Source organism: Cervus canadensis, chromosome 18, assembly GCF_019320065.1.
Source record: "Cervus canadensis isolate Bull #8, Minnesota chromosome 18, ASM1932006v1, whole genome shotgun sequence".
NCBI classification, from domain to species: Eukaryota; Metazoa; Chordata; class Mammalia; order Artiodactyla; family Cervidae; genus Cervus; species Cervus canadensis.
Window position 1 is genome coordinate 23,854,178 of NC_057403.1, and position 26,136 is coordinate 23,880,313.

The following is a 26,136-nucleotide window of genomic DNA, read 5'->3' on the forward strand; positions in this document are numbered from 1 at the left end:
TTCTTAAAGTAGGGCGTGGAGCCGACATTTTCGGAGGGTCATATGGGCGTGTTTTAACTCCCCTCTGATCGGCCTTTTCTAGCCAGAAGTAATTTAGTCCAGATGTCTAACGCGGTGTGCTAAGCCGTGAGGATGCAGGGAATTAGCAAATAGTAACAAATTTGCAAATAAGTCAGATTCTGTCTCACAGCCTCTGAAACATTCCTGGGAGGTAGATACCCCTATTTCTCAGACGAGGTAACCGAAGCTCAGAAAAATTATCTATGTAACTGGATGGGCCACCTGATGGGAAGAACTGACTCATTTGAAAAGACCCTGATGTTGGGAAAGATTGAAGGCGGGAGGAGAAGGGGACGACAGAGGATGAGATGGTTGGATGGCATCACCGACTCAATGGACCATGAGTGAGTAAACTCCAGGAGTTAGTGATGGACAGGGAGGCCTGGCCTGCTGAAGTCCATAGGGTCGCAAAGAGTCGGACACGACTGAGTGACTGAACTGAACTGAATTATTTGTCAGAGAGATGGCAAAGAGAACAGGCATCAGGGAGAGATAAAAATTAACCTGATGGAGGGGGAAAAAAAAATCGGGAGCCTTTAGAACACATTGCTAAAATTCCCACGTAAGTGATAAGAAATCTGGATTCAATTTACAGAAATTTAATATATACCTAGTTAGTTACAGGGGAATGAGTTACTGATGGGCTAACAGTGGCACACACAAAAAAGTTTCTTTTTCTATAAGCTTGATTCCTTTTTTCTTTTTTTTCCTTCTTTAAACATGTATTTATTTGGCCACGGGGTCCTTAGTTGCTGCACTTGGGGTCTTAATCTTTGTTGTAGCATGTGGAATATTTATTCCTGGCCTGTGAACTCTTAGTTGAGGCATGTGGGATCTAGTTCCCTGACCAGGGAGGGAGTCCAGGCCCCCTGCACTAGGAGCATTGAGTCTTAGCCACTGGACCACCATCGAAGTCCCTAAGCTTGGTTCCTTTAAACAGCAGTTCTTTAGAAAGGGATTCCACATAAAAATGCCTATTGACACTTCTGCAGGAAGACAATTACTCCAGGAAAGAGAGGGAACCATCATTTTCTCCCTGTGGAAAACTCTGGTGTATCAGTGGCTCTCAACTCTCCATCTGGCAGCACATGAGAACAGTTGAGAAGATAAGAGAGATGCATAGTAGCCCCAAACAGGAAACAACCCAATGTCTATCATGAGGAGAAGGAATAAACAAGTTGCAGTACATACATGCACTGGAATGATAACAATCCACTGATAACGCACATGAATGAATATCAAAAACATCCACTGAGTGAAAAAGCCAGATACTAGGATATGTACAGTATTATTCCATTCATATGCATTCTAGAGCAGGCAAAACCAATCTATACAAACAGAAAGCAGATTAGTCAGTTTCTAGGACTAGAGATGGAGACTGATAGGGAAGAGGCATAAAAGAATGCTTTGGGGTCACTGAAATGTGGCTATATATATATATATATATTTGTCAGAACCCTTTGAAATGTACACTTAAAATGGGTACCTTTGGGGCTTCCCTGGTGGTCCAGTGGCTGAGACTCCATGCTCCAAATGCAGGGGGCAAGGGTTCGATCCCTGGTCAGGGAACTAGATTCCACATGCCACAACTAAGACACGGCACAACGAAATAAATAATTTTTTAAAAAATGGGTACCTTTTGAAAGTGAAAGAAAATGAACATGAACTCGCTCAGTCATGTCCAACTCTTTGTGACCCCAGGGACGGTAGCCTACCAGGCTCCTCCATCCATGGGATTTTTCCAGGCAAGAGTACTGGAGTGGGCTGCCATTTCCTTCTCTCTGCCTTTCCTTCTCCTTTTACTGTATGTAAATTATTCCTCAACAAAGTTGACTTTTAAAATACAGATGTTCAGGATTCACCAGAGACTAGTTGTCAAGTTCTCCAGACTAGGACCTGGCCACCAGCAGTACTTAAAAGTTCTCCAAGCGGTGATTATTTGTAGCCAGGGATATGAGCCACAAGACTTCTTCTCCTCAAGGGATGGGGATGAGCTTAAAGGACAAGTGTGCATTGTCCCTTCCTGGAAGCAGAGAGAGGAGGAAGTATCTGAAAGAGAGGGAGAACAATGGGGTAAGGTGGGGTAATTTATCCAACCTCCTGCCCCAGAGGTCAGAGATTTCAGGCTTCACATCTCACCTTATTTTCCTCCTTCTTACCTCTTCCCCTGGCTCCTGGGTCTCCAGGTAAGGTCTTTTGGCCTAGAAGGAGAAGACTTAGGGTTTAGGAACTGGGGCTGGAGATCAAGTCTCCTCTCCCTCCCCACCTGACCTCTTTGGGAGTACCAGGGAGACTTCCTCTGAAGTTTATGCTGAGGGCAGGTCCCGAGCACAAGTCCTCTGTAATAACTCCAAGAGTTTGGCCAGAAAAAGAGGGACTGGTCTCTGAGGGTGTCCTTCGCAGGGTGGACAAGAGCCCTGACCAGCCACCCACAGCCGGGACCCCAGGGCATCCAGTAGGCGCTGTAGGCGGAACACCGCGATCCCCACGGATGGGCCCTCCTCAAACCCAATCACAGACAGCTCCAGCCGGAAGCAACGGAGAGTCTCAGCAGGACACACCTGTGGAGACAGAGTGACCTGGTGTCTCTGGGCAAGGGCTGATCCCAGGTCCGCACCCCCACAGTTTCTGACTTGTAGCCTGGGACAAGTCCCTTCACCAATCTAAGCCTCAGATTCCTCATCTGTAAATGGAGTTCTGAATAATCCCTACCTTTACTAGAAATGCAAGTTAGAAAAAGATCTTCCCTTCTTAACGCTTCTATGTTCTGATTTTGTTAGAACAAGATACTTGACTGCCATCTGTCGGAAACTGACAAATACATCCAGAATGAGAATGCTGTCCTTGTAGGTGTGGGACCCTTGTGCAGTGTACAACCCTCACATCCATATGTGACAGCCCTGTTTACCTTGTAGGGTCAATGTGAAGAGTAATGCTAATATGCTTAGGACTTCCCTGGTGGTCCAGGGGTTAGGACTCGATGCTTGTGCTTTCACTGCTGGGGGCCCAGGCTTCAATCGCTGGTCAGGGAACTAAGATCCCACCCCCCCAAAAAAGGCCAATACACTTAAAGCATTTAGATCAGTACCCAGCACCAAGTAAGAAACTATATTATTGGAACTTCACTGGCAGTCCAGTGGTTAAGTACCCACTTTCCTATGCAGAGGATGGGGGTTTGATCCCTGCTCTGAGAACTAAGATCCCACATGCTGAGAGGCAACTACTGAACCCGTGTGCCACAGTGAAAGATTCCAGGTGCCACAACTAAGACCCAATGCAGCCAAACAAATAAATATATTTTTTTGAATAATAGCTGTAGTCATTATCATCCTTTTGTTGCTATTATGTGCCAATCACTGTACTAGGTGTTACAGACAGCTGTGAACAAAATACATTTGTCAAGACTGGGGGTGGATCAAGAATTGGACACCCAGAATACCAGCCCGCCTGCCTCCCAGCCTCCTGTGTGTCCTGAGCTAGTGGATTTTCCCTAAACGTCCAACCTCAGTAAAGAAGGAACATGATACTCACCAATAGATTATCTGGGGTGTACAGACTGCCATCATTTTTGTTTCCCTGTAATTGTGGGGTAGGGAGGGAAATCAGCGAGAAGGCAATGGCACCCCACTCCAGTACTCTTGCCTGGAAGATCCCATGGACGGAGGGTCCTGGTAGACTGCAGTCCATGGGGTCGCTAAGAGTTGGACACGACTGAGCCACTTCATTTTCACTTTTCACTTTCATGTGTTGGAGAAGGAAATGGCAACCCACTCCAGTGTTCTTGCCTGGAGAATCCCAGGGACAGGGGAGCCTGGTGGGCTGCCCTCTATGGGGTCGCACAGAGTTGGACACGACTGAAGCAACTTAGCAGCAGCAGCAGCAGCAAGAAAATCAGATCTTGGAGAGGGAGAGACTGACCCTTCTGCAAACATGCCACCCACCCCACTCCTTAACTAGCCTGCCCCTGTCTGCTGGCTTTTCCCTCCCTCCTCACCAGCATCTTTGTGATGGCAATGAGGAAGTAGAAAGGCTCCCTCCGGCAGAGGGGTGGTCCTAGGCCTCCCAAGGGCAACACCAGCAGGAGGGTGGTCCAGAGAGGCCACATGGACACCCTGCCCACCAGCAGACTTTCTCTGGTTCCAGCCTGGGTTCCTGGAAACAAGAGGTACAGAGAGAAGGAGCAAGTTGGAAAACAGGGGAATGGGGGAGAGGAAATGCCCCTTCCCTGCCTTTCCATCTCTACTCAATCCATAGATACCTGGAAGTGTACTCCCAGAGGCTGGGGGAGATGGTGACCCTAGACTAGCGAGGTCGTGGTTCAGAGAACTCTCCTTCCTTCCTTTCCCCCAATCAAGATACCAGACTCAGCAAGGTTATGAGGATCATCCTGGAGAGACCGGAGAGTTTAGAAGCGTCCCCTGTCCCCAGACAGCCCCAAGAGGCAGTCCAGAGTGTGTCCAGCCTGTGCATTCTGTGGCCTGTTTGTCTTCCCACTGGAAAACACCAGTTAGCTTTAATCCTGCAGGTGCTTATTTGGGAGTCTTTGCTGTCCTTTCTCCTATTTCTGCCACAAGTGTCTTGGAATCTTCATACCTGCCGGTACCTGCTGACTTCTTTCTCTGAGCGTTGGCCTCTCTGCCTCTGTCACTTGTGACGTCTGGCTCCATCTCTGACTGACCCGATGTCTCTCTTGGTTTTCCTGTCCTCCGTTGGCCCAGTCTTTGCCTTCTCCTCCATGTGCGCCTCTCTCTCTGGCACTGTGTGTCTGTAGGACTGTGGGTCCCTCCAGGTCAGCTTCTGGGTCCTTCCTGCCTGTCTCCCTGGCCCCTTGCCCCTCTTCCTCTGTCACCCTTTAGGAGCTGGACTCTGAGCTGCAGGTTTCTCCCTTTGGCCCCAGACCCGCCCACCAATCGCCACTCCGTTTCCGCTCGCCAGGCATCTGTGAGCCACCACACCCCTTTGAACCTTGGATCCCAGACCCAGGGCTGCCAGAGAAACTGAGGCAGCCGCCTGCTGCCTGCACCTGAAAGGAAGCTCCTAGCTAGGAAGGGAGCATCCTGAGCAGTGGGGAGCAAGGGGCTACCCCATCTTGAGTTTCCTCAGATGGGGGTGGGAGAACTGGGGATTCTTGGGAAAGGTAGATTTTGAGAGAGGGCTCTGAGAAGGATGAAGATTTTGGTTTTTTGTTTTGTTTTAAAATAATTTATTTGGCTGTGCCAGGTCTTAGTTACATGGAGATCTTTGATCCTTCTTGTGCATGAGTTGCGGTATGTGAGTTCTAGTTCCAAGACCAGGGATGGAACCTGGGCCCCCTGTGTGGGGAGCAAGGAGTCTTAGCCACCAGGGAAGTCCTGGGATGAAGATTTTGTGAAAACGGGTTGTGGCGGGGGGGACAGTTCTGAGAAAAGTGGATTAGGGGAGAGAAAGCTTCTGAAGGAGGGGGATTCTAGGCATTGTGGGTTCTGAGGAAAGGAAGATTCTGGGGGAAAAGAGGGGTAAGGGGACCCTGAGTGGAGGGAGATTTAGGCAAAGAGGGAGTCTAAGATGAGGGCTCTGAGAGAATTTTGGGAGGAGGAGACTCTAAAAGGAAGAAAGTTTTTTAAAAAAAATATTTATTTATTTGACTGCACCAGGTCTTAATTGGGGCAGGTGAGATCTAGTCCCTTGATCAGGGATCGAAACTGGGGCCCTAAAAAAAAAAAAAAGAAAAAAGAAACTGGGGCCCTGCATTGGGAACTCAGAGTCTTGGCCACTGGACCACCAGGGAAGTCCCTAAAATGAAGGGAGTTTTGGTGAAAGATTCTGGGGAAGGGGCCCTAAGAGGAAAAGGATTCTGGGAAGGATGCTTTAAGGAGATGGGTTCTAGGAGGAGGGGGATTCTGAATCCTACCAGGATTCTTGAGGAGGAATTCTAGAAGAGAGGAAGACTGTGAAGCAACCTCCTGGCGGTGGGAAGGGGGGCGGGGGTGGTGAGTGTGCATGTGTGAGAATCTATTGAGGATGTGAGAGAAGGGAGATAAGTGAAGAGTCCAAATGCGAATAAGAGCTGGCGGTGGCCAATGAGAACTGAGGATGTGAATTATGGCCTGTCTTCACCCTCCTTTTTCCTTGGGAGTAAACCTATGACAAGCCTAGACAGCGTATTAAAAAGCAGAGGCATTACTTTGCCAACAAAGGTCCGTATAGTCAAAGCTACAGTTTTTCCAGTGATCATGTAGGGATGTGAGAGTTCAACCATAAAGAAGGCTGAGCACTGAAGAATTGATGCGTTGGAACTGTGGTGCTGGAGTAGACTCTTGAGAGTCCCTTGAACAGCAAGGAGATCAAACCAGTCAATCCTAAAGGAAATCAAGCCTGAAGATTCATTGGAAAGAATGATTCTGTAGCTGAAGCTCCAATACTTTGGCCACCTGATGCGAAGAGCCGACTCATTAGAGAAGGCCGTGATACTAGGAAAGATTGAAGGCAGGAGAAGGATGCGACAGAGGATGAGATGGTTGAATGGGATCACCGCCTCAATGAACACGAGTTTAAACAAACTCCGGGAGATAGTGAAAGACATGGAATCCTGGCGGGCTGCAGTCCACTTGGTCCCAAAGAGTCGGACACGACTGAGTGACTGTACAATTGGCCCTTCCGGGCCGGCCCCCGACCCCGTTCAGGCCAATCCCTTCCATTCCCAGGTCCCGCCCCCTCCGCTTCCCGGACCCACCTTCCAGCCGCCAATCCAAAGTCCCGCCCACAAGCCGTAAAGTTCTCTCCCGTCGCAACGCTGAGCACAACGCGCCTGCGCAGACCCTGAAAAGCGGCCAGGGTGGCCCCGCGCTTTCCTTTTCCGGTTGCGGCGCCGCGCGGTGAGGATCGCTTTTCTGCGTCTGCAGCCATGCCGTCCAAGGGCCCTCTGCAGTCAGTGCAAGTCTTCGGACGCAAGGTGAGACGGGCGCGCGATGGTAGGGACGAGGGGAGGCCCGTTTTCGAGAGAAGTCTGTGGGCAGGAATCTGGGGTCTATTTGGGACCCGAGGCCCAGAGCTCACGTGGCTCCGCTCTCTCCCCCTCGCTTTCCACAGAAGACGGCCACCGCCGTGGCGCACTGCAAACGAGGTAACGGCCTCATCAAGGTGAACGGACGACCCCTGGAGATGATCGAACCGCGCACGCTGCAGTACAAGGTGCTGGGATTGAAGACGGGCGTTTGGGTTGAGTGGAGGGCTCTGGAGACGGAGATGTTGAAAGAAATGGGTACCTGAAGTTCCTTGATCTTGGAAACTGAAAGGTTTGGTGTCAAGAGTGGGACGTTCAGAAGCTGAGTTGGGAATGGAAAAATGGGATATTTGACGATGGAGCTGGGTGTTGAGGGTTCAGGCGATATTATGAAAGCTTGAATTGAGAGTGGAAACGTGGATGTTGAAGGATAAGCAGGTGCTTAACTGGGTTGTTTGGAAAGACACTCATTTGGGACGAGGTGGCGTGGGGGCTCCCAAAGCTTATGGGGCCTGATGACGTGCAGTAAGTTAACTGGGGACGTTTTACAGTAGTCTGCGCACTCTGAGGACAGGAATCACTGTTTTGCCCCTCAAACATTGTGACTAAAATAAGGTTTTGAATATTGTAGGTGCTCAATAAGCATTAGAAGAACAAGAACAGAAGTTGGGTTTGTAGTGCTTGGCTGTGAAAGGAGTTCCTCTACCCTCCCCGTTTAAGCCTGAGTTTTTTTTTTTTTTTCCTTGAATAAAGTTTTATTGGAACGCTTTAGTTTCTTTGGCTCAGACTGGAAAGATGTCTGAATTTGATTTCTGCCTCTTCTAGCTATGTTATTTGGGGCAGTAACTTCCCTTCTCTGTAAAATGGAAATAGGTTGTTCCTTGTAGGGTTGTCGAGAGGGTAAATTGGATTCTCTGTGTGAGGTTGTTGGCGTGTGTGTGAAGGTGAAGAACTGTTTACATTGCAGGGTTAGTTAGAACTTGACAATGTCTGAGACATTTGTAGAGCAGGTAAATGAATATCGTGGCTTATTGTCACTGACAGTTTACTCAAAGGCTTGGTGTGTGCATCCTGTATGGAGTGCTGGCAGCAAAGCAGTGACTTGGATGGTTCCAGGGCCTGCCCTCCTAGAGCTTCGAATCCAGTGGGGGACACAGACTGGACCCAGTACCAGACACTGCTCCCAAACAGTCAGAACTGGGGTAGAGGTTCCCAGAGAAGGTTTCTGACTCAAAACTCGGGTTGGAGGGTCAGAGCAGTGGTTGGGGGGACTTGTGAGCTGAGGCCTAAAGTAGGTAAATCAAAGTAGGGTTATAGCATTGTAATTTTTCTGGAAATTTGTGCGGTGCAAAGGAAGAGCAGAGAGCTCAGGTGGGGAAAGCACCTGACATGGCCCAGGAGTGGTTTTTTTCTCCATTTGGGGCAGGTTTAGGGGCTGCAGAGCTTTTCCTTACTATTGGGCTACGGTGCCCATATTTTAAGAATCAGGTTTAAAAAATAGGTGATCTGATGTCCAGAGAGAAACACAGGAGGAGGAACTGCTCAGGCAGGATTCAGTTTGACTTCGACAAACTCTTCTGTCTTAGAAATCTTCCTGCTCTGCTGGCTGTGTATAGGGGGCTTTGAGTAACAGCCCAGCCCTCTTCCACTAATACTTTGAGGCCAGCAGTGGCAAGAGCTACTTGTAGAGAGCTGTGGAAGAATGTTCCATGAGTTGGCTCAGTGGCAGGTTGTGATCTAAAATCCTGTAATGTTTCCTGTTACCCTAGTTACTGGAACCTGTTCTGCTCCTGGGCAAGGAGCGATTTGCTGGTGTGGACATCCGCGTCCGAGTGAAGGGTGGTGGTCACGTAGCCCAGATTTACGGTGAGTCTCGAACACTGGGCACATAGGTGGAAGGTGGGTCTGAGGGCAGGGTCCCACCCCTGGGTGCTCATAAAGCTGATGTGCCTTTTGTCTGTGTCTTCCTCACAGCCATCCGCCAGTCCATCTCCAAAGCCTTGGTGGCCTATTACCAGAAATGTGAGTGAGGGTGGGTCCTTCCCAGCAGGTGGGTGGGGGCATGTCAAGGGCTCGCATTTAGCCACAAAGAGTGGGAGGGCACTTGCTGGAGTCTAAATCTTCTCCCATCCTTTCACCCCCAGATGTGGATGAGGCTTCCAAGAAGGAGATCAAAGACATCCTCATCCAGTACGACCGGACTCTGCTGGTAGCCGATCCCCGTCGCTGCGAATCCAAAAAGTTTGGAGGTCCTGGTGCCCGTGCCCGCTACCAGAAATCCTACCGATAAGCCCATCATGAAGATCAGGGTTTCCCTGTATAGCACCTTTATAATAAATGTCGTGGGATTTAAGGTTTCAGGAACTATTCTGTGGTCTTCCGTGGTGGGTCTTTGTCTAAAAGGAATGCAGGAAACACCCCCAGAAGCCTTTCTAGAAGCTACCACCCTGATTAGGACGTGGGTAGGAGAGGCGGGTGGGACCAGACCTGGTCTCAGTTTCTCTGGGCTTCCAGTGTGTGAACACAGCTCTGTGGGCGTGGTTCCTGGTCATTGGTTGTGTGAGTGTCCTTGTGGGTTTTATCTCTTTCAGTCCTTTTGCTGTTTTAATGGCATATCAGAAGAGCAGGGGAAATGTATAAGATCAGTAATCTTTAATACAAAGTGAGGTGAGGTCTTAAGTCAGCAGCTAAGGGCCATCTATGCATGTGTTGGGAAAGGAAATTTTTTAATGCCAACCTGTAGTGTAGATAGGATTGAGGTTGGGCAGGGGTCTGTAATCCCCGTGGTGGGTGGGTGCATGATTTCCCCTGACGGGTTTCATCCTTGAGGATGTTGATTGTAACCCCTGCTCCCCATGGCCTCCTTAAAGCAAGTCCCAGTTATGCTCAACATGACTGTCCTTATAGGCCCGGGAATACATAGGTCTGAGGACATGTTCATTTCTTGTGTCTGCCATGTGATGAAAAGAGCTGACGTAGGTGAACTCAGTTGCTGCCCCTGGGCTAGAGCACTTCCATCATGGAGGAAAGTTCTGTGGGATGGTGCTGGTGTATGTATAGGAAGTAAAGTGTTGTTTGTGAATTAAGTTGTTCTCAGTTTCCTTCCCCATATTTAAAGGAAGCTAGTGAGTATCACTGGGGTGCGAAGGGCATCTGTCCTTCTATAACAGCCTTTGCAGCCAGTGATCTGCCCCCAAGTGGGCTTCCTCACTATTTCCTGCTGAGCAAACTGGTAAGAACATCATTAGACACTTGATCAAGGAGTGGTTTCACAGATTTTCTTTATAAAAGGAACTTGGGAGGGCTTCCCTAGCAGCTCTGGTAAAGAATCCACCTGCCAATGCAAGAGACCCGGGTTTTGATGCCCTGAAGATCTCACATGGGGTGGAGCAACTAAGCGTGTGCCACAGCTCTGGAGCCTGTGAGCCGCAACTAGAGCACGTGCGCTACAACTCGGGAATAGCCCCCGCTCTCCGCAACTAGAGAAAGCCTGTGCGGCAGTGAAGACCCGGCTCTGTCAAAAATAGAAACTGGGAAAGTTTTACTGTTTTTTCTTTTTAAAGGAACTTGGGATTTACTGACTTGTCCTTTTTGTATGTTTGCCCTACTGACGAAACGGTAGCCACGTGTGGCCGTGAAGCTGGGCTGCACTGATGAGAACGTTGTTTACTGACAGGACAATCCTGTGGGATGGTACTCAGGTACAGAAAATAGAGTTTACACTTGGAGGTGGGGTTGGTGGAGCTCCACTAGGCGCCAGGCTAAGTATTGTTGGGTTGTCCTCACACCATCTCTGTGAGGTGGGTGGCAGGCAGGTATCTTCACCTTAGCTGCTGAGAAAGTTAGCATAGTGGCAAAATAACCACCTCACCAAGTTTTGCATTGAAGCTGGAATTACTAATGACTACTTAACTGGGTTTGACTGGCATTAACCTAAACATCCCCAGGAGGGCAGCACTGTCCCAAGGCTGTCATGCCACAGACAGCCGACCTTACTTTCCCTCTTCAAGCCTGTCTTAATTACAGCTTACAAAAGGCAGGCTGTAGTAGACCAGCAAGAGAGGTATTCATGAGGAGGCGTTGGAGCTGGGGCCATGAAGCAGAGGTAGGAGTTGGGCAGGCAGGCAGGAGGGATGGAATTTGGGGGCAGGGACCAGGAGGGGCCAAGGCAGGCCTAGTACCCAGGGTTTTCCCACGGGGCCCGGAGACCCCCTTAATTTGAGGCTCCTGGCTCCCTCCCAGAGGCACAGCTGGGACACATCTGGAAGTGGCCAAGGGGGCTCGCCTCCTTCCTCGCTGCAGTCCTTGGCGTAGACACCCCCCTTCACCCTCCCGGCTGCCGCCTCCTCAAATACCGGGAATTCCGGCGCCGCTGGGAGCCTGCGCCAGGCTGGGAACTTTCCTTAAGCTGGGAATGTGCAGCTGGGGGCGGAAGCGGGGAGGGCCAGCCTCAGTCCTGACCTTTGGGAGGCTGCAGTGGAGCAGGTCCAGGCCAAGGAGCCCGACTCAGCCCATGCCCCGGCATATGGCATGGTACCCACTCAATAAATAAATGAGTGGAAGCCAGCAGCTAACATTTACTGACCCAGGCCTTGTTCACTTTAGCTAATAATCATTACCTAGGGCCTTTGGAGTACCAGGCTTCAAGCCTCCTGTGGGCAAGGAGTTGTTCCCTGTTGTACCCTCAGTGGCAAGAATAGAAAGAGAAAGTGAAGCAGCTCAGTCGTGTCCGACTGCAACCCTGTGGACTGTAGCCCACCAGGCTTTTCTGTCCATGGGATCCTCCAGGCAAGAATACTGGAGTGGCAAGAATAGCGCCTGACAGAGACAATCAAGAGTGCTGACTCAGGCTTGGCTGTGGCTGAATCCCATCTCTGCTCCTTCCCACTCACGTGACTGGGCAAGTATCCTCTCTGCCTGAGTTTCCTCATCTCTAAAGTGGGGATTACAGATCCCCACTTGCCTGTGAGGGATATTGAGGACTCAAAGGGAATGAGCTGAAATAGTGACTAATGCTTGTGGTATGCAGTTTAGAACTCAGTAACAGCATTTTTTGCTGTTGTTAACTGATTGTTAAAACCAGATTCTTGGGCTCCTGCCTTGAGGGTTCTGATTTCATGGGTTGGGACTGGACCCTGGGGCATCTGATTTGATCAGGGCCTTAGTAAGTCAGGGGGCTTCCCTCATAGCTCAGTTGGTCAAGAATCAGGCTTAAACACGTTTGGGAAGTAAGGATATGCTCATTGAATCTTTATGATGATCCTATAAAGGCGGATAGTGTTGTCCTTATCATACAGATGAGGAAACCAGGCTTGGGGGGTGGGGGGTGGAGTTCCACAGTGAGTACTAGAAAAGCTGGGGCTTCAACTCAGCCATGAAGCTGTGGTGTCTCAAGAGAATTCCAGGGAAGACTGAGTAAGATCTAGAGCATAAGAGGTTAAGTACTCAATGAAAGAAGCTAGTTATTACCAAAGAAACTTAAACTGTGCTGCTTACTGGGCCTTGCACTGCTGTGAGGGTGACAGAACAATCTTAGAATAAAAGCCTTTGTCTCTTAAGACCTGAATGAGTTTTGGAGGTGGGGGTTCTGTAGAGGTCCCCCAACTAGAGAGAGGCTGGGTAAAAGGATCAATACAAGAACTGGATGGGTGGGTATAGAACTGGAATACTTAGGTAGACATGGGACGCTTCCCAGAATCCCAAACCCAATCCATTCTGGTGTTAGCATGGAACTCTCTCTGAAGTTTTGTAGTACCAAGACCCAGAAGAATCCAGGTAAGGAAGGATGGATTGAAAGAGATTAAAATGGCTGGCTGGCTGGTGGTGAAAGTAAAGTCGCTCAGTCGTGTCCGACTCTGTGACCCCATGGACTGCAGCCCACCAGGCTGGTGGTAGAGATGGTTAAATGGCTGCTTGGCTTGATGGATTAGGAGATGACTGAATGATGAAATGTGTGAATGGACAGACAGCAATGGGAATATGCAGGGACGAATGGATGAATAGAGTTGGCTGGAGAAGGCAGACAGGTGGGATAATGGATGAGTAGATTTATGGAGGAATGGGTGCTAGATGGGGGGTGGGGTAGGATGATGGCTGAAAAGAGTGGATAGCTGAATAAAGCAAGTCTATGGGTAGGATCGGAGAAGGCAATGGCACCCCACTCCAGTACTCTTGCCTGGAAAATCCCACGGATGGAGGAGCCTGGTAGGCTGAGGTCCATGGGGTCGCTAAGAGTCGGACACGACTGAGTGACTTCACTTTCACTTTTATGTGTTGGAGAAGGACACAGCTACCCACTCCACTGTTCTTGCCTGGAGAATCCCAGGGACGGGGGAGCCTGGTGGGCTGCCGTCTGTGGGGTCGCACAGAGTCAGACACGACTGAAGTGACTTAGCAGCAGCATGGGTAGGATAATGGATTTGAAGACGGACAGAGAGGGAGATGATGGAGAGACAGCTGGGTGGATAGAATTGGCTATGAAGATGAGATGAATGGATGATGGTGGGACACAAACTGAATTGCTGAGGGAAGGAATTTCAAGGGATTTGCTTGGGAAAAACATTTTTGGGGGTTGGGGGGGCACTTATTAACTTGGCTTTCCTGGTTAGGCATCAAGCAGTTTATAAACCCTCTAAACTCATACACGCAACTGTAATGGGTCCAGTTTTCAGTAATTCTCAAAGGAGTCTGAGATTCCCCAAATTTTCAGAACAACCATTTGTGCAGTATCAGACCTTCCTATTCATTGTTGCTTTCTGTCATCCCCACTGCCTCCAGAATGGGAAAAGACACATAATTCCATAGTATTAGTTAACAAAATATTAATGACACCCCCTTCCCCATCCCTGTTGGGTTAATCCAGGTAAGTAACAAGGACCATTCGCCAAAGATTCCAGGAGTCAGAAAGCTGTGGCAATTTTTAGACCTGTGTTCAGTGTCTGGACTTCTGGGTGAATTCTGAAGGTCTCTGGCATCTGGTTGAAGTCTTTGCTTTTCAAGGAGCCCGACATCCTGACTCACACTGACATCCTCACTCACATGTGGAAAGGGGCATCGGGGCCCCCCTGGGCTTTGCGGAGACCCACAGATTCTTGGGGAGTTGCCAAGAGAGCAGGATGGTTCAACCTGACCTGGGCCTTGGCCGGCCGTAGCCGCCCGCCACCTCCGACATGGATGTTGACCGTAGTGGCATAGCTGAGCCTCCGGGCTGGGGTGGGTGGGGGTTGGGGCTGGGGGGGCGGTGAAGGTGCCCGTGACGTGGGGGCAGAGGACCAAGGGCCCCGGGAGGCTGGGGGAGCCTCTCCTCCAGGCCCCTGTCGCCGAGCCAGGCTCTGGCTGATGTATGAAGCTGCCAGGTATCTTGAAAGGGCGGCCGCATTGGGGCCCAGGAGCTTCCGTGTCGGGGGTGGGGGACTGTGGGGTGGGGTCAAGTCTGAAGACTCTGATCTGGCAGCGTGAGAGACCGAGTGACCTCCTTGTTTGGCCAAAAGCACGGTGGTCTGGACTGGGGTGGGTAATGGGCCCTGAGTGTCTGTAGGGCCTCCTTGCTCAGGCAAAGGTGTGGCGGCTGGATCCTGGTCATTCGTGAAGCCCTTCTGTTCCAACAAAGGTGTCAGCTTCTGAACCTGGAGGTCTGTGAGGCTTTGTTCCTGAAGCCAAGGTGCAGCAGCACGACCCTGGCTGTATCGTAGGCCTCCCTGCTGGGGCAAAGGCAGGAAGGCTTGGACCTGGGCGTCTGTGAGGCCTGCTGTCTGGGGCAAAGGTGTGGCAGCTGGAACCTGAAAGTCTGGGAGGTCCTGGGGCAAGGACGGCGGGGCATCGGCTGGGATCTGACGGTCCAAGTGGCCTCCGTGTACAGGCAAAGGTGAGGTACCCGGAACCTGAATGTCTGGGAGGTCACGCTGCAAAGGCAGTGGGGTGTCAGCTGGGATCTGAGGGTCCAGGCTGCTTCCGCGTATAAGCACAGCATCGACAGCTGGCCCACACGCAGTGGCTGGGGACTGAACATCCCTGGAGCTTCCTGGCTTAGTTACCAGGGTGCTGGTTGGGCTCTGGCTGTCCCAGCAGCCTTCTCGCTTGGGTGCAGGACTGGTGGCTGAAACCACGACATCAGAGGAACTTCCCCGCTTGGGTGAAGCTGGGTTGGTGGGAAGCTGGATGTCCGCGTGGCCTCCTTGCTCAGGAGATGAGGTGCTAGAAGGAACCTGGGTATCCACGTGGTCTCTATGCTCCTGTAAAGGAATGGCAGCTGGAACTTGGATTTCCAGGTGGCCCTGATCTGGCGAAATTGTAATAGCTGCAGCTTGGCTGCCTGGGGGGTCATCCTGCTCCAGCAAAGTTGTGGTGGCTGGAATCTGGGTATTCCAGAGGCTTCCTTGCTCAGGCAGGGGGGTAGCAGCTGGAACCTGGAGGCTCAGATGGCCTTGCTCAGGCAAACTGGAAACATGTAGACCCTGGCTGTCCTGGCAGCCTCCCAGCTTAGTCAAAGGTGTGGCAGCTTGAACCCGCGCAGCAGGGCTGAGGGGGACAGATTCCTGGGCACAGGTCAGAGGGAAGGCCAGCTCACACACCAGCACGTGTCCAAAGGCAGGCAGGGGTCCTGCATGCAAAGACAGATGGGTCGAGTTAGGACGGATCCTCCAGGTGGGGCCACCTCTGCTGACCACATACCTGGACCTCACCTGGCTCGGCCTGCTCCTGGGGCAGGCCGGGTAACAGCTGTGGCTGGGCCAGAGCCCGAGGCCTGCGGCGGGGTGCGTTGGCTGATGCCCGGGTCTCGGCCCGCTGCATGTGCTGGATTCGCTCGCTGTAAAGCCGGGCCAACTCTCGCACTCGGGATGCTGACCTCTCTGAAGTCGGGACTCCTGCCTTCCCTCCTCCACTGCTACCGCCTCCACTCAGGTCCGAGTCTTCCAGGATCAGCAGTGGCTCAGGAAAACCCGGCCGGGCCAGCTGCCCCTGCTCCAGGGCCTGCCAGGCGCTCCGGATTTCAGAGCAAGAGCGGAACTCCAGCTCATGTGAGAATCCCTGATCCCGGGTGACATCTGGGGGCTGGAATTCTGGGAATGATCCTCCTTCATCCTCTTCTCGCCCTGCCCTGCCTTCTGAGGAGGGCTCGCCCAGTTTTCCAGAAGTGCTTCCGGGGAAAAGTTCCCTCCGGGTGGCTAGAGTCTCATTCAGCTCCTGTGGGGGTCCCTGGAGCCAGGAGTCACAGGGGAGCTGGGGGGCAGCGCTGGAAAGACTAGGAATGTCGGGGATGCTAGGAATGGCTGGAAGGCAGGGCATTTCAAAAACACTGGAAATGTCAGAGAGGCTGGGGAGGCGTGGCATCTGGGGAATTTCAGAAAGGCTGGGCACTTCAGGGAGGCTGGGTCTGTCGGGGCTTTTGGAAAGGCTGGGAATGTCGGCAATTTCAGCCGCACTGGAACCTTCGAGCCCCTCCAGGACGTGGAGTGGGGAAGGCTCCCGTTCATCCACGTCCAGTTCTTCCTCCTCCTCTTCTGAAGAGTCTCGGCTGGGCAGGCCTTGGAATGTGAGGGTGTCACTGTCGCTTGGCACTTGGGAGTCTCCGGGGAACTTGGGAACATCATCGGGGGGTGGCTGTAGTGGGGCCTGAGGAAGCCAAAAGGTGTCAGGGTGGGGTGGCCCCCTGAATCCCAGGCTGTGCCCACCCAGGCCCGGAGCCCCAAGGACACTGGGAGGGGACGCCTGGCTCACCCCCGGATCCCGGAGGCCCCTTTGGTTCAGGAGCTCCAGGATTTCTTCAGTGATTGAGGTCCCAGAAGGGTCCAGCGTCGGGGGTCCTGTGTCCTCCAGGTCCTCAGGGGGTCCAGAAGTGGGACCTGGTGGCTGAGGCTCCAGGGGTGGGTAGAGCTCCCCCGCACTGCCGGCATGCTGTGAGGAAGGCAAGGAAGGAGGGTGGGAGTCTGGGGGCCCCAATCCCCTCCTCCCTCAGAGGACGGGGAATCCAGGCCCTGTCACCTTCTTCTTCAGACCCGGGACTTGGGAACTCAAGCTCCCTCCCCCAATAGACCCAGGAGTCCGGGTCCCGGAATGTTTCTCACCTTGAGTCTAGGCTTAGCTGGGGAGGAAGAGATGAGAAAGAGCAAAGAGTGAGATGTAGGAACAAGTGTTATTCCTTATCATTGATGAGTGGCCCTCACCCCTCCCTCGCGATGCCCGGGAGTCCCAGGGAACACACAGGGACGCAGCAGGCTGGGATGGGCAGTCACTCACCATCGTGTGGGAACATGACATAAAGGTCCTTCAGAGGCTCTGAGGGGAAGACACAGTGATGTCAGGGCCTGCTCCCCCACCTGACACCAAGTTCACTTTTAGGGGAGGGTACTCACCAGACTGTCTGCGGCCACGACGGGTAGTGGCAGGTCCTGGTGATGGGGCTGTGGGGAGAGGTAGATCGGAACCCTGTTAGGACCCCCACTCCAGGTTCCTGGGGGAGGGATGAGGAGCAACCTCAGTTCCATCTCCTTTACCTGTGTTCCTTCGTCCAGGAGTGAAACTTCTAGCATCTCGAGGTCGGGGAGACCCAAGTGGGGGTGTAAGGGGCTCTGGGATAGGCTTGCTTTTAGGAGCACCTACAGGGAGAGATTTGGGGCTAATAATCTACTTTTTCTTTGAAGCGATTCTTCTACTGTCACATCCTCCCAACCCGAGGTCCCGACTCACAGTGCAGGCTGTTTTCAAGGAGGACTTGTTTTGCCTGAAAAAGATAAGCATGAGGGTTGAGGGGGCTGGGCCCTGAGAACCTCAGGCTCGGTCTGATAAAAGGGTGCTGCTACCTGTCAGGGGCCTTACACAACTGATACTGACTAAGCCTCCCCACCACCCTATGAAGTTGGTGCTATTATTCCTCCAGGTGAGGAAGCTGAAGCCAGAGAGGTTAAGTTACTTGCCCAGAATCACATAGCAGGGATGTTGTGGAACTGAGATTGAAACCCAGGCAACCCAACGTTGAATGTAACTACCATGTTCTAAGACAGAGCCCCCACCCCTGTCCCTGGCACTCAGGGTCTTTCAATGCTTTGAGTGGGGGGGTGCTTCCCAAGTGGTGCAGTGGTAAAAGAATCCTCCTGCCCATGCAGAAGATGCAAAGAGACGCAGGTTCAACCCTTGGGTCGGGAAGATCCCTTAGAGATGGCAGCCTACTCCAGTATTCCTGATTGGGAAATCCCATGGACAGAGGAACCTGGTGAGCTATAGTTCAGGGGGGGTCACAAAGAGTTGGACATGACTGAGCGTGCATGCATGGGTCCCCAGCACCCTGAGGACTCCCCAGCGGTGGCAGGAGCTGTACCTTGGCAGGGATGGAGGCGGGGTGGTTTTCAAAGAAGAGGCGCTGGAGACAGTGAATCCACAGCCTTTTCTCTTCTTGGTTCTTGGCCTGGGGGTGGGGGTGGGGTGGGGGTGGAATGGGGAGCCAGGTGTGAGGTTTAGGGACTTGGGGGTAGGACATCCCTGCCTGCCCAGTCCCACCCTGTGCTCACCTGGAGCAGGTGCCTGTGCTTGGGAATGGTCAGATCAGACACCTTGAACCCCAGAGGGTCTCTAGGGTTCTCGCTCACACTCAGGTTGCAGCACTGGGTGAAGAGCAGAGAGAGGCCTCAGACTCATCCTTGTACCCCTCAAGTGTATCTGAGCCCCCTCCTCCTAAAAGATGTCCCCTTTCAAGCTTCCCTGGTGGCTCAGTGGTAAAGAATCTGCAGGCCAGTGCAGGAGACCTGGATTTGATCCCTCATCAGGGAAGATCCCACATGCCATGGAATAGCCCCTGCGCCACAACTATTAAGCCTGCGCTCTGGAGCCTGCAAGCCGCAACCAGTGAGTTCACATGCCACAACTACTGAAGCCCACGCACCCTAGAGCCTGTACTCCACAACAAAAGAAGCCACCGCGCCTCAACTAGACAAAAGCCCTCATAGTAAGCAAGACCTAGTGCATCCATAAATAAATAAACGATGTTCCCTTCCCCCTGTCAACTCTCCCCACCAGGCTGGGCTCAGCTCTCCCTCACCAGTCCTCCCACGCTCATCTGGATCAAGAAGATGCAACTGCAGGACAGTGTAGATGCTTGCCTGGTGGGCAAATCCAGGTCCTCCCCTTCCAGGTCTGCATCACCTCTGCATACCTCTGACCCTGCCCGCCCCTCCTTATTAAACCCTACCCCGCTCCTCGACTCAAGGAAACATGGTCCTTTGAAGCGAGTTGCCCACCCATGTATACCCTGCCCCCAGCCACGCCTTTGGCTCTACAGCTCTGTACAGAATACACCTGGCAGGTAATATTTTGGCCCTGCCCCCATCCCTGAACTCACAAAGATGTGGCCCTTGTAGGTGTATTCCGGTCCCCGGCGCTTGGCCACGAGCAGCATCCGTGAGAACAGAAAGAGCAGCCGTTCACCCCCTCGAAGCCGAGGGCCGCTCCCTCCACCACCTCGGAATGCGCCCTCCAGCACTAGCTCCCCAAAAGCGCTGAGGTCCGGACCGGTCCAGCCGCCCAGCCGCCGCTGCACCTCCTGCCGGGACCCCAAGAACACAGCAGCGGGCAGTGCACACACATCCAGACAGGGCGGTTAGCAAGCAGACTGTGCTGTCCCAGCCCACCCTCCAAGGCTCTGACCGACCGCTGACCGGAGGCCCTCATGTCCACGCCGCCCCCACCACCCACGGTGGGTCCCGGCCCTCCCCCAGGGTCACCTGGAGGCGCGCAGCATGCTCCTGCTTGCGTTTCATGTCATTGATGTACCAGGCGACTGCTGTCATGGACACAATAGCCTCCTCCACCATCTCACGGCCCCCAGCATCCGGGCCCTCCGCCCAGTGCTTGCCCAGCTCCTGGAGGGCAGGCGCCCAGGGAGAGGAAGACGAACAGAGGAAGGGTGACAAGGAGAAAGAGAGAGAGAAAGGCAGGGGCAGAGACGGAAAGCCAGAGACGGAGACAAGCAAGCAAAGACAGGAAATGAAGTCAGCTGGCGCCAGCCCCCACTGCTAATAAGACGCTGCCCCAGAGCTGGCCCAGTTTCTAGGGACCAGAGGCCTCTCCAGTCCTGGCCCAGCTTTTCCAGGGTCCACACTCCAGATGCACCACCAGGTGGCCAATGGACAGGACCTCGCCCCTCCCCAGGCAGCCCCCCGGGGGCCCACAGCTGACCTGCAGCAGCAGATGGTACTTGAGGATGCGCTGGACGGGCTTCAACAGGAAGCTCTGCAGGGGCAGCGAGTGATGGAGCTGGGCCTGGCGCTCTTGCAACCACATGGCTGCTGGCGGGGACAGTGACAGCTCCCGGAGTAGGGCCAGGGAGCTGGGGACACAGCACAGGTTAGGGGGATGGGCAGCTACAGTGGGTCAGGCTGGGAGGGGTCAGGGAGTGACCAGGGTTTGGGAACTCTCAGGGGCTGGTTGGGCTTAGGGAGAAGGCGGACATGGTCGCGGTCTGGCAGGGTTGGGAACTGACTGGGTCGGGGTAGGGGGAGCTCAGCTAGCGCACATCAGCTTGTGGGGCACAGCCTGGGCCCAGCAGGTGCTTCTCGGCCCTCACCTCGGGTAGTTCATGCAGTACAACGTGTAGATGTCGAAATCCTCGCTCTGTGGGCGACAAGGGAGTCAGAGGGACCTGTGCCCAGCTCCTCATGACCCTCCCCCATAGCCTAGCCCAGGCCTGCTCCCCTCCCACCCCACCCCACTTCCCCAGGCCCCAGCCCAGGCCCCTGCCTCACCCTCTGCACGAAGCACTCGGCGATGCCCCCGGCACTGCTGCTGCCCTCCAGGTCTTCTAGAAGCTCACTGGGGAGGGGCAGAGAGAAAGGGTGAAGGACCACCCTGCCCCCACACCGCCACCCTGTGAGGACACCAGGAGGTTGGGCCTCGGTGGGCTGCCAGGATGGGATGTCACATCCACATGAAGGGTCCTCTGCTCGCGACGTGGGAGGTCGCAACCTGCTCAGATGCTGTCCTTGGGCAGCATCATGTTCCTCAGCCTGAGATCTTGTCACAGGCAGCATGAGCCTTGAGGATCTCTGGGGCACAGCCTGGGAGAGGGGTGTCAGGACCCTTAGAGCTGTGATAATCTTAAGATCCTATTGTGATCCTGAAAACTTGTCATGACTCACAAACCTCCCGCAAGAACTTTATGTGTAATTAGAGAATTCCCTGGTGGTCCAGTGGTTAGAACTTGGGGCTTTCACTGCTGGGTCCGGGTTCATTCCCTGGTTGGAGAACTAAGATCCCGAAATCCAAGCGGTGAGGCCAAAAAAAAAAAAAGTGTAATTAAGCGTCATCAGAGGATGAGATGGCTGGATGGCATCACCGACTCAGTGGATATGAGTTTGACCAAGCTCCGGGAGATGGTGAAGCACAGGAAAGCCTGGTGTGCTGCAGTTCACGCGGTCGCAAAGAGTCGGACACGACGGAGCGACTGAAAAGTGTCATCAAGACACGTAGGTGTCATGCTCTCCTTGAACTCCAGCACCCTCCTCACTGGGGGGCCAACCATCCTGGTTGGTCTGGGACTGCGGGGTTTCCCAGGACGAGTCACACAAATGCTCACACTGTCATGATCCTCAGGCCCCAAAGGAGTCTCTGATTCACTGCGATCCATGACCTGACATGGCGCTAGCCCCATCTCATTGCCTGGATCCATCCTGATATTTGGACCTCATCTGGCTCCTCATGCCCCATCATGATCCCTGCCCAATATCATAAGACCCCATGTTCCAGTCTGGACAGGGCACTGCTGGGCGCCAAGGTTTGAGTTAGAACACAGCCTGTCTCCCTGACCTCCCAAGCCCACTCCCCTGCCCACCCCACCCGTCCCTGACCTGCTGAACTCGTAGATGTCCTCGATGTTGGCAAACAGCGTGCCCACCTGCTCCGCACTCAGCCCCAGGACCCCGCCATCCAGCAGAGGGCCCAGGTAGTCCTGTGGGGATGACTGGGGTTATGAGGGTAGAGGGGCTGGCCCAGGTCCCCACGGCACTGGGGTGCCCACCCGCCTCACCTCCACGATGCTTCGGAGGTCCCGGACGTAGGCCCGCTCTGTCTCCACGATCTCACGGGCCACACGCTCCAACCTCGAGGGTTTCGCAGAACCCGGGGTCCCCACAGGCGACAGATGCAGGCGGATGGGGGGCCCTGGAAGGGGCTCTGGCCTCGAGGCTGAGCAGGCTGGGGTGGGGCCCGGAGCCGGGTCCCCCTCGGAGCCCACAGTGCTCAAGGACGTGGAGCTCCCAGACCCTCGGGGGGAGGTCATGGCAGGGGTGGCAGGGGCTGCTGGGGTTGTGGAAGAAGCCATCAGGGGGGTTCCCCAACTGAGTAAGTGCGCTCAGCCCCCACACTCACCCACCCCTGATCAACATCTCTCCCAGGGCTCCCTTCTCTTCTAATCAGCCCTGTCCTCTCCGAACTGCTGGCCCCCATTCCTTGAATCCACCTCCATGTGTCATCCTGGGAGAACTTTATTATTTAGCCTGCCTCTCTTACTCTCACGAGGATAATCCCATTCCTGCCCTCAGGGTAAAGTCCAAACTCCTGAGATCCAAAGGGCCCTGTGCACGGTGGCCATTAGAGACGTTTCCACTGTGTTCTCTTCCCAAGACACAACACTTCTTACCCTTCGGGCTCCAGGCACGCTCAGCTTCTCTGGGTTACTCAAATAAGCAGCCTCTTCTCACCTCTGTGCCCCTGCGCAGAACACTCTTTCTGGCCTCTCTCAGTTAACCCCGCCTCATCTTTCAACTCTCAGTTTAGATACCTGGCCTCTCTCAGTTCACCCGGCCTCATCTTTCAACTCTCAGTTTAGATATTCCCCTCCTCCAGGAAGCCTCCCTTCATCTCCCAGACAGGGTTCCCACAGCCCTCTGAGCTCTCCCCATCCCACCCAGCCCTGACCACTGTGTGCTGGGCTTCCCTCAGGGCCTCAAGATGAGTCCCTTTCCCTACCGGACCTGGAGCTCTGTGCAGGAGGGCCGGGGTTGTCTTGGTCAGCCTGTGTTGCCTGCACTGGGTCAGCCTGGGAGGCTGCAGGGTCTTGAATGAAAGAATGAATGCCCAGCAGGCTCCACCCCTCCCTCGCCCGCTCACCTGTCCGAGTGTCACACACAGCCGCACAGTCACACACTTCACCTCTGTGGCCGAGGCTAGGGCTGGGTTTGGACAGGCCCAGTCCACGGGCTCCCTCGGGCATGGCTGAGTGGCTCAGCGGCTTCTGCAGAAAGACCCCCTTCTGGGATACCAGGACCCCATAGACTTTCCTGCCTCCACACCGCCCCCACCCCCGACTCACAGACTGGGGGCTGAGGATTAGGAGGATGGTCTGAATCCAGGGAGGGGGCGCTGGGAGTAACTAATGGGGGAGACAGTCGGAAAGTGATAGAAAAGGGGGAGCAAGAAGAGATAACACAGAAAAAAACCGGAAAGGGTGAAACAAAGAAGAGTAAAGCGAACAAGAGTCGCCCAAGCTGTGAGTCTGGTGTGTCTGGGGCCGGAGGCTCAGGGATCCTGGGAACGTCTGGGCTCCGGTTGGAGCCGAGGGCGAGGGGCAGGGCTGGGAAAAAGCCGTGGGCGGGAGGCCGCGGGGTCCCAGGGGAGGGCGGAGGAGGCTGGGGGACCGGATGCCAGGGTCCTGCAGACGGCTTCCTCCCCCACGGAGCGCGGCGAGTCGGGGCGCTGGCCCTGAGTCCTCGACCCCTTCCAGTCAAGTCCCTCTGAGATCCGCTCACTGTCCCCACCACCGCAGGGCCTCCCCACAGCCCTCTAGCCCCCAACTCCCGCCGGCGCCTCCGCTCGCCCCCCGCCGGCACGCCCCCTCATTGTTCAGCGGCTGCGGCGCCGCCCCCTCCCCCAGCCCTTCGGGGCCCCTCGCCTCCCCCCTCACCTCCCCGGGAGTCTCCAGCCCCGAACCGAGGCAGCCCGGTTCCTATTTGACCCTAGCACGGTCCCCGGGGAGGCGCAGAGCAGGCACTCTCGGGTCTCTGCAAGTCAGGGGTGTGAACTTCGGGCTCTCCGGCTCCGGGAACCAGAATCCGGGGTCTCTCGGAAAACCGGGCGCAGTGGTTCAGATTTCTTTCGTCCTCTAAACGGAAGATGCTGGGAGCCGCGACGCTCGAGTCTCAGATGGGGGTGCTGGGAACCCAAATTCCTGAGTCTTCTAGACAGGGTCGTGGGGTGGGGGGAGAGCTGGATTCCTGAGTTCCCTAACTCTAAAAGCAGGGGTTAAACTATTTCCAGACGGTAGAGCAGAGAGTCCCAAATTCCAGGGTCCTCTTTAAGTAGTGGGCGCTTCAGCCCCAAACGGGCTGGATGGAGCTCTAGGAGTCCGTATCCCACGTTCCTCCAGTCCTGGGAGTCTTGGGCTCAGCTTTCTGGGAAAAACTCTGGAGGGAATCTCCGGTCTGAGATCCTAAGTTCTTCGAAACCGGTTGCAGGAAGCTCGGCCTCCAGGGTCGCGCGGGGCTGATGTCCCGGACTCCTGGCTCCTCCTCCAGGAGGGGGCGCTGGGCACCTGAATATCTGGGGTCCTCTAGCCTGCCTGGACGCTGGAGCCTGGGTTTCGGGGTCTCTCAGGACGCGGTGCAGAATTTCGGACGGCTGGAGTCTGCAACTGTAGACCCCTCAGGCTTCAGGATGGATGGCACCGGGATCTGGCGGCGGCGGCGGCGCCACCTCTGTGTCTGGAGAGTCCGGTCCCAGTGGTGGGGCGGGGGGCGGTCGCCTGGGGCTTCCCCTCCCCCCCCCGCCCGGGCTCATATCCTGTTCCCGCCCGCAGGGGGGAGGGGCCGCCTTCCGGCCGGCCAGCCCGCAAAGGGTTAAGACCCCTCTTCTCTGGGTTCTGAATATTGATGAGAAGGCGGTCCCGGACAGGCTACACCCCCCCACATACCAAAAGCCTCTCAGACTTTTCCCTTTTACAGCAAGAGCCTTCCAGGCGTGAGAAGCCGGAACTGGTAACGCACTTTCTTCTATCGGCCAATCCAAAGATTCCTATTTATATATGCAAAGTAGAGGCGGAGCTAGCCTCCTGGTCACGTGGCCAGGAATGACTGAAGGATTCCGCGGCGCAGGGGTGCGGCCGAAGCTCCAGTGGCGCAATCGGTTAGCGCGCGGTACTTATATGGCAGTGCGAGCGGAGCGATGCCGAGGTTGTGAGTTCGATCCTCACCTGGAGCAGCTTTTGATTTTCTGTTATAGGTTACACATTCATACATCTTATTAATCATCCGAAACATTACGTCACTTAAAAGAATAAACATTTCGATCGTCGGAATTTTTAGGCTGGAAAGAGTCCTGGGATCTGGCGACGATCGGTTAGGGAGTGTTTTTCTATTGTGGGGAGGTGCAGTTTTCCTCTTCGTCACCAGGGGGTGGTGTTGCCTCTTAGATGTCTGGGAATTTGAGTCTAAATCTCAGTTAAAGAATTTTGTAGATATGTCAGGCAGTGTCAGGTCCTCAGCAAACTATGTAAGTGACTCTGTCTCTTTGTCCATCTTTTTCTATCTTGGAGTTTCTTCTTCCAGTTTTATTGCGATATACTCGCTGTTAGTTCAAGGTGAACAAAATAATTTTAGATACATGTAAATTGTGAAATAATTACAATGTTTAATTAACATCATTTACCTCACAGTTACTATCGTGTGTGTGTGGGTGTGTGTTGGTCGTGTGTGTGTGGGTGTGTGTTGGAGTTCTCGCTCTCTCCTCGTTTCTGAATCGATTATTTTTTTCAACAAATTCTGAAGCTTGTGACCACTATGTGACTGGTTCCTGTTTGGGGTTTAGATGTGAGTGATACAGCAGTGAACAAGACAAAGTCCCTGCCTCTGAGGATTTGACACTCGAATGTGAAGGATTGGGTGGGGGGGCAGATTGCTATAAACATAAGATCTAAGTGATTTTATATGTTAGGAGGGGGTAATAAACATCATGGAAAAAGCAGAGCAAGGTAGGGAGGAAGGGGGTTGCAATAAAAGTAGTCAGGGACCATCTCTGAGAAAACATTTGAGCAGAGACCTGGAGAAGGGGAGCAAGCTATTGGGATACTTCGGGGAGTACAACGGAAACAGCCAGTGCAAAGGCCCTGTGGCTGA

General features: G+C 53.8%; 2 protein-coding genes and 1 non-coding gene across 5 annotated transcripts; 2 read left to right on the top strand and 1 right to left on the bottom strand.

Moving 5' to 3' along the window:
* The first annotated feature begins 6,830 nt into the window (after positions 1-6,830).
* On the top strand, positions 6,831-9,406 carry RPS16 (ribosomal protein S16). The gene is made up of 5 exons (XM_043435537.1): positions 6,831-6,991; positions 7,129-7,230; positions 8,812-8,908; positions 9,017-9,064; positions 9,187-9,406. Exons 1-5 carry the CDS (start codon positions 6,944-6,946, stop codon positions 9,330-9,332), a joined length of 441 nt encoding a protein of 146 aa, XP_043291472.1. The 5' UTR covers positions 6,831-6,943; the 3' UTR covers positions 9,333-9,406.
* A 4,240-nt stretch (positions 9,407-13,646) lies between these two features.
* Positions 13,647-24,906, bottom strand: PLEKHG2 (pleckstrin homology and RhoGEF domain containing G2). 3 transcript variants are annotated; one of them, XM_043435539.1, is made up of 19 exons: positions 23,931-24,906; positions 23,138-23,261; positions 22,056-22,324; positions 21,877-21,977; positions 20,776-20,842; positions 20,598-20,644; positions 20,210-20,360; positions 19,756-19,893; positions 19,374-19,574; positions 18,547-18,639; positions 18,357-18,443; positions 17,729-17,762; positions 17,536-17,637; positions 17,395-17,442; positions 17,279-17,317; positions 17,107-17,123; positions 16,760-16,936; positions 15,724-16,654; positions 13,647-15,641 (listed from the first exon to the last, which is right to left on the bottom strand). In XM_043435539.1, the coding sequence occupies exons 2-19, from the start codon at positions 23,238-23,240 to the stop codon at positions 14,077-14,079; spliced, it is 4,170 nt and encodes a 1,389-aa protein (XP_043291474.1). In that variant the 5' UTR covers positions 23,241-23,261; positions 23,931-24,906; the 3' UTR covers positions 13,647-14,076. The 3 variants fall into 3 exon arrangements, with proteins under 3 accessions (XP_043291474.1, XP_043291473.1, XP_043291475.1); XM_043435538.1 differs by having other exon boundaries at positions 22,056-22,327; XM_043435540.1 differs by lacking the exon at positions 23,931-24,906 and having other exon boundaries at positions 22,056-22,327; positions 22,668-23,895.
* A 223-nt stretch (positions 24,907-25,129) lies between these two features.
* Positions 25,130-25,222, top strand: TRNAI-UAU. The gene is given in 2 exon segments: positions 25,130-25,167; positions 25,187-25,222. It is a non-coding gene; the product is annotated as a tRNA-Ile (tRNA).
* The last annotated feature ends 914 nt before the right edge of the window (positions 25,223-26,136 follow it).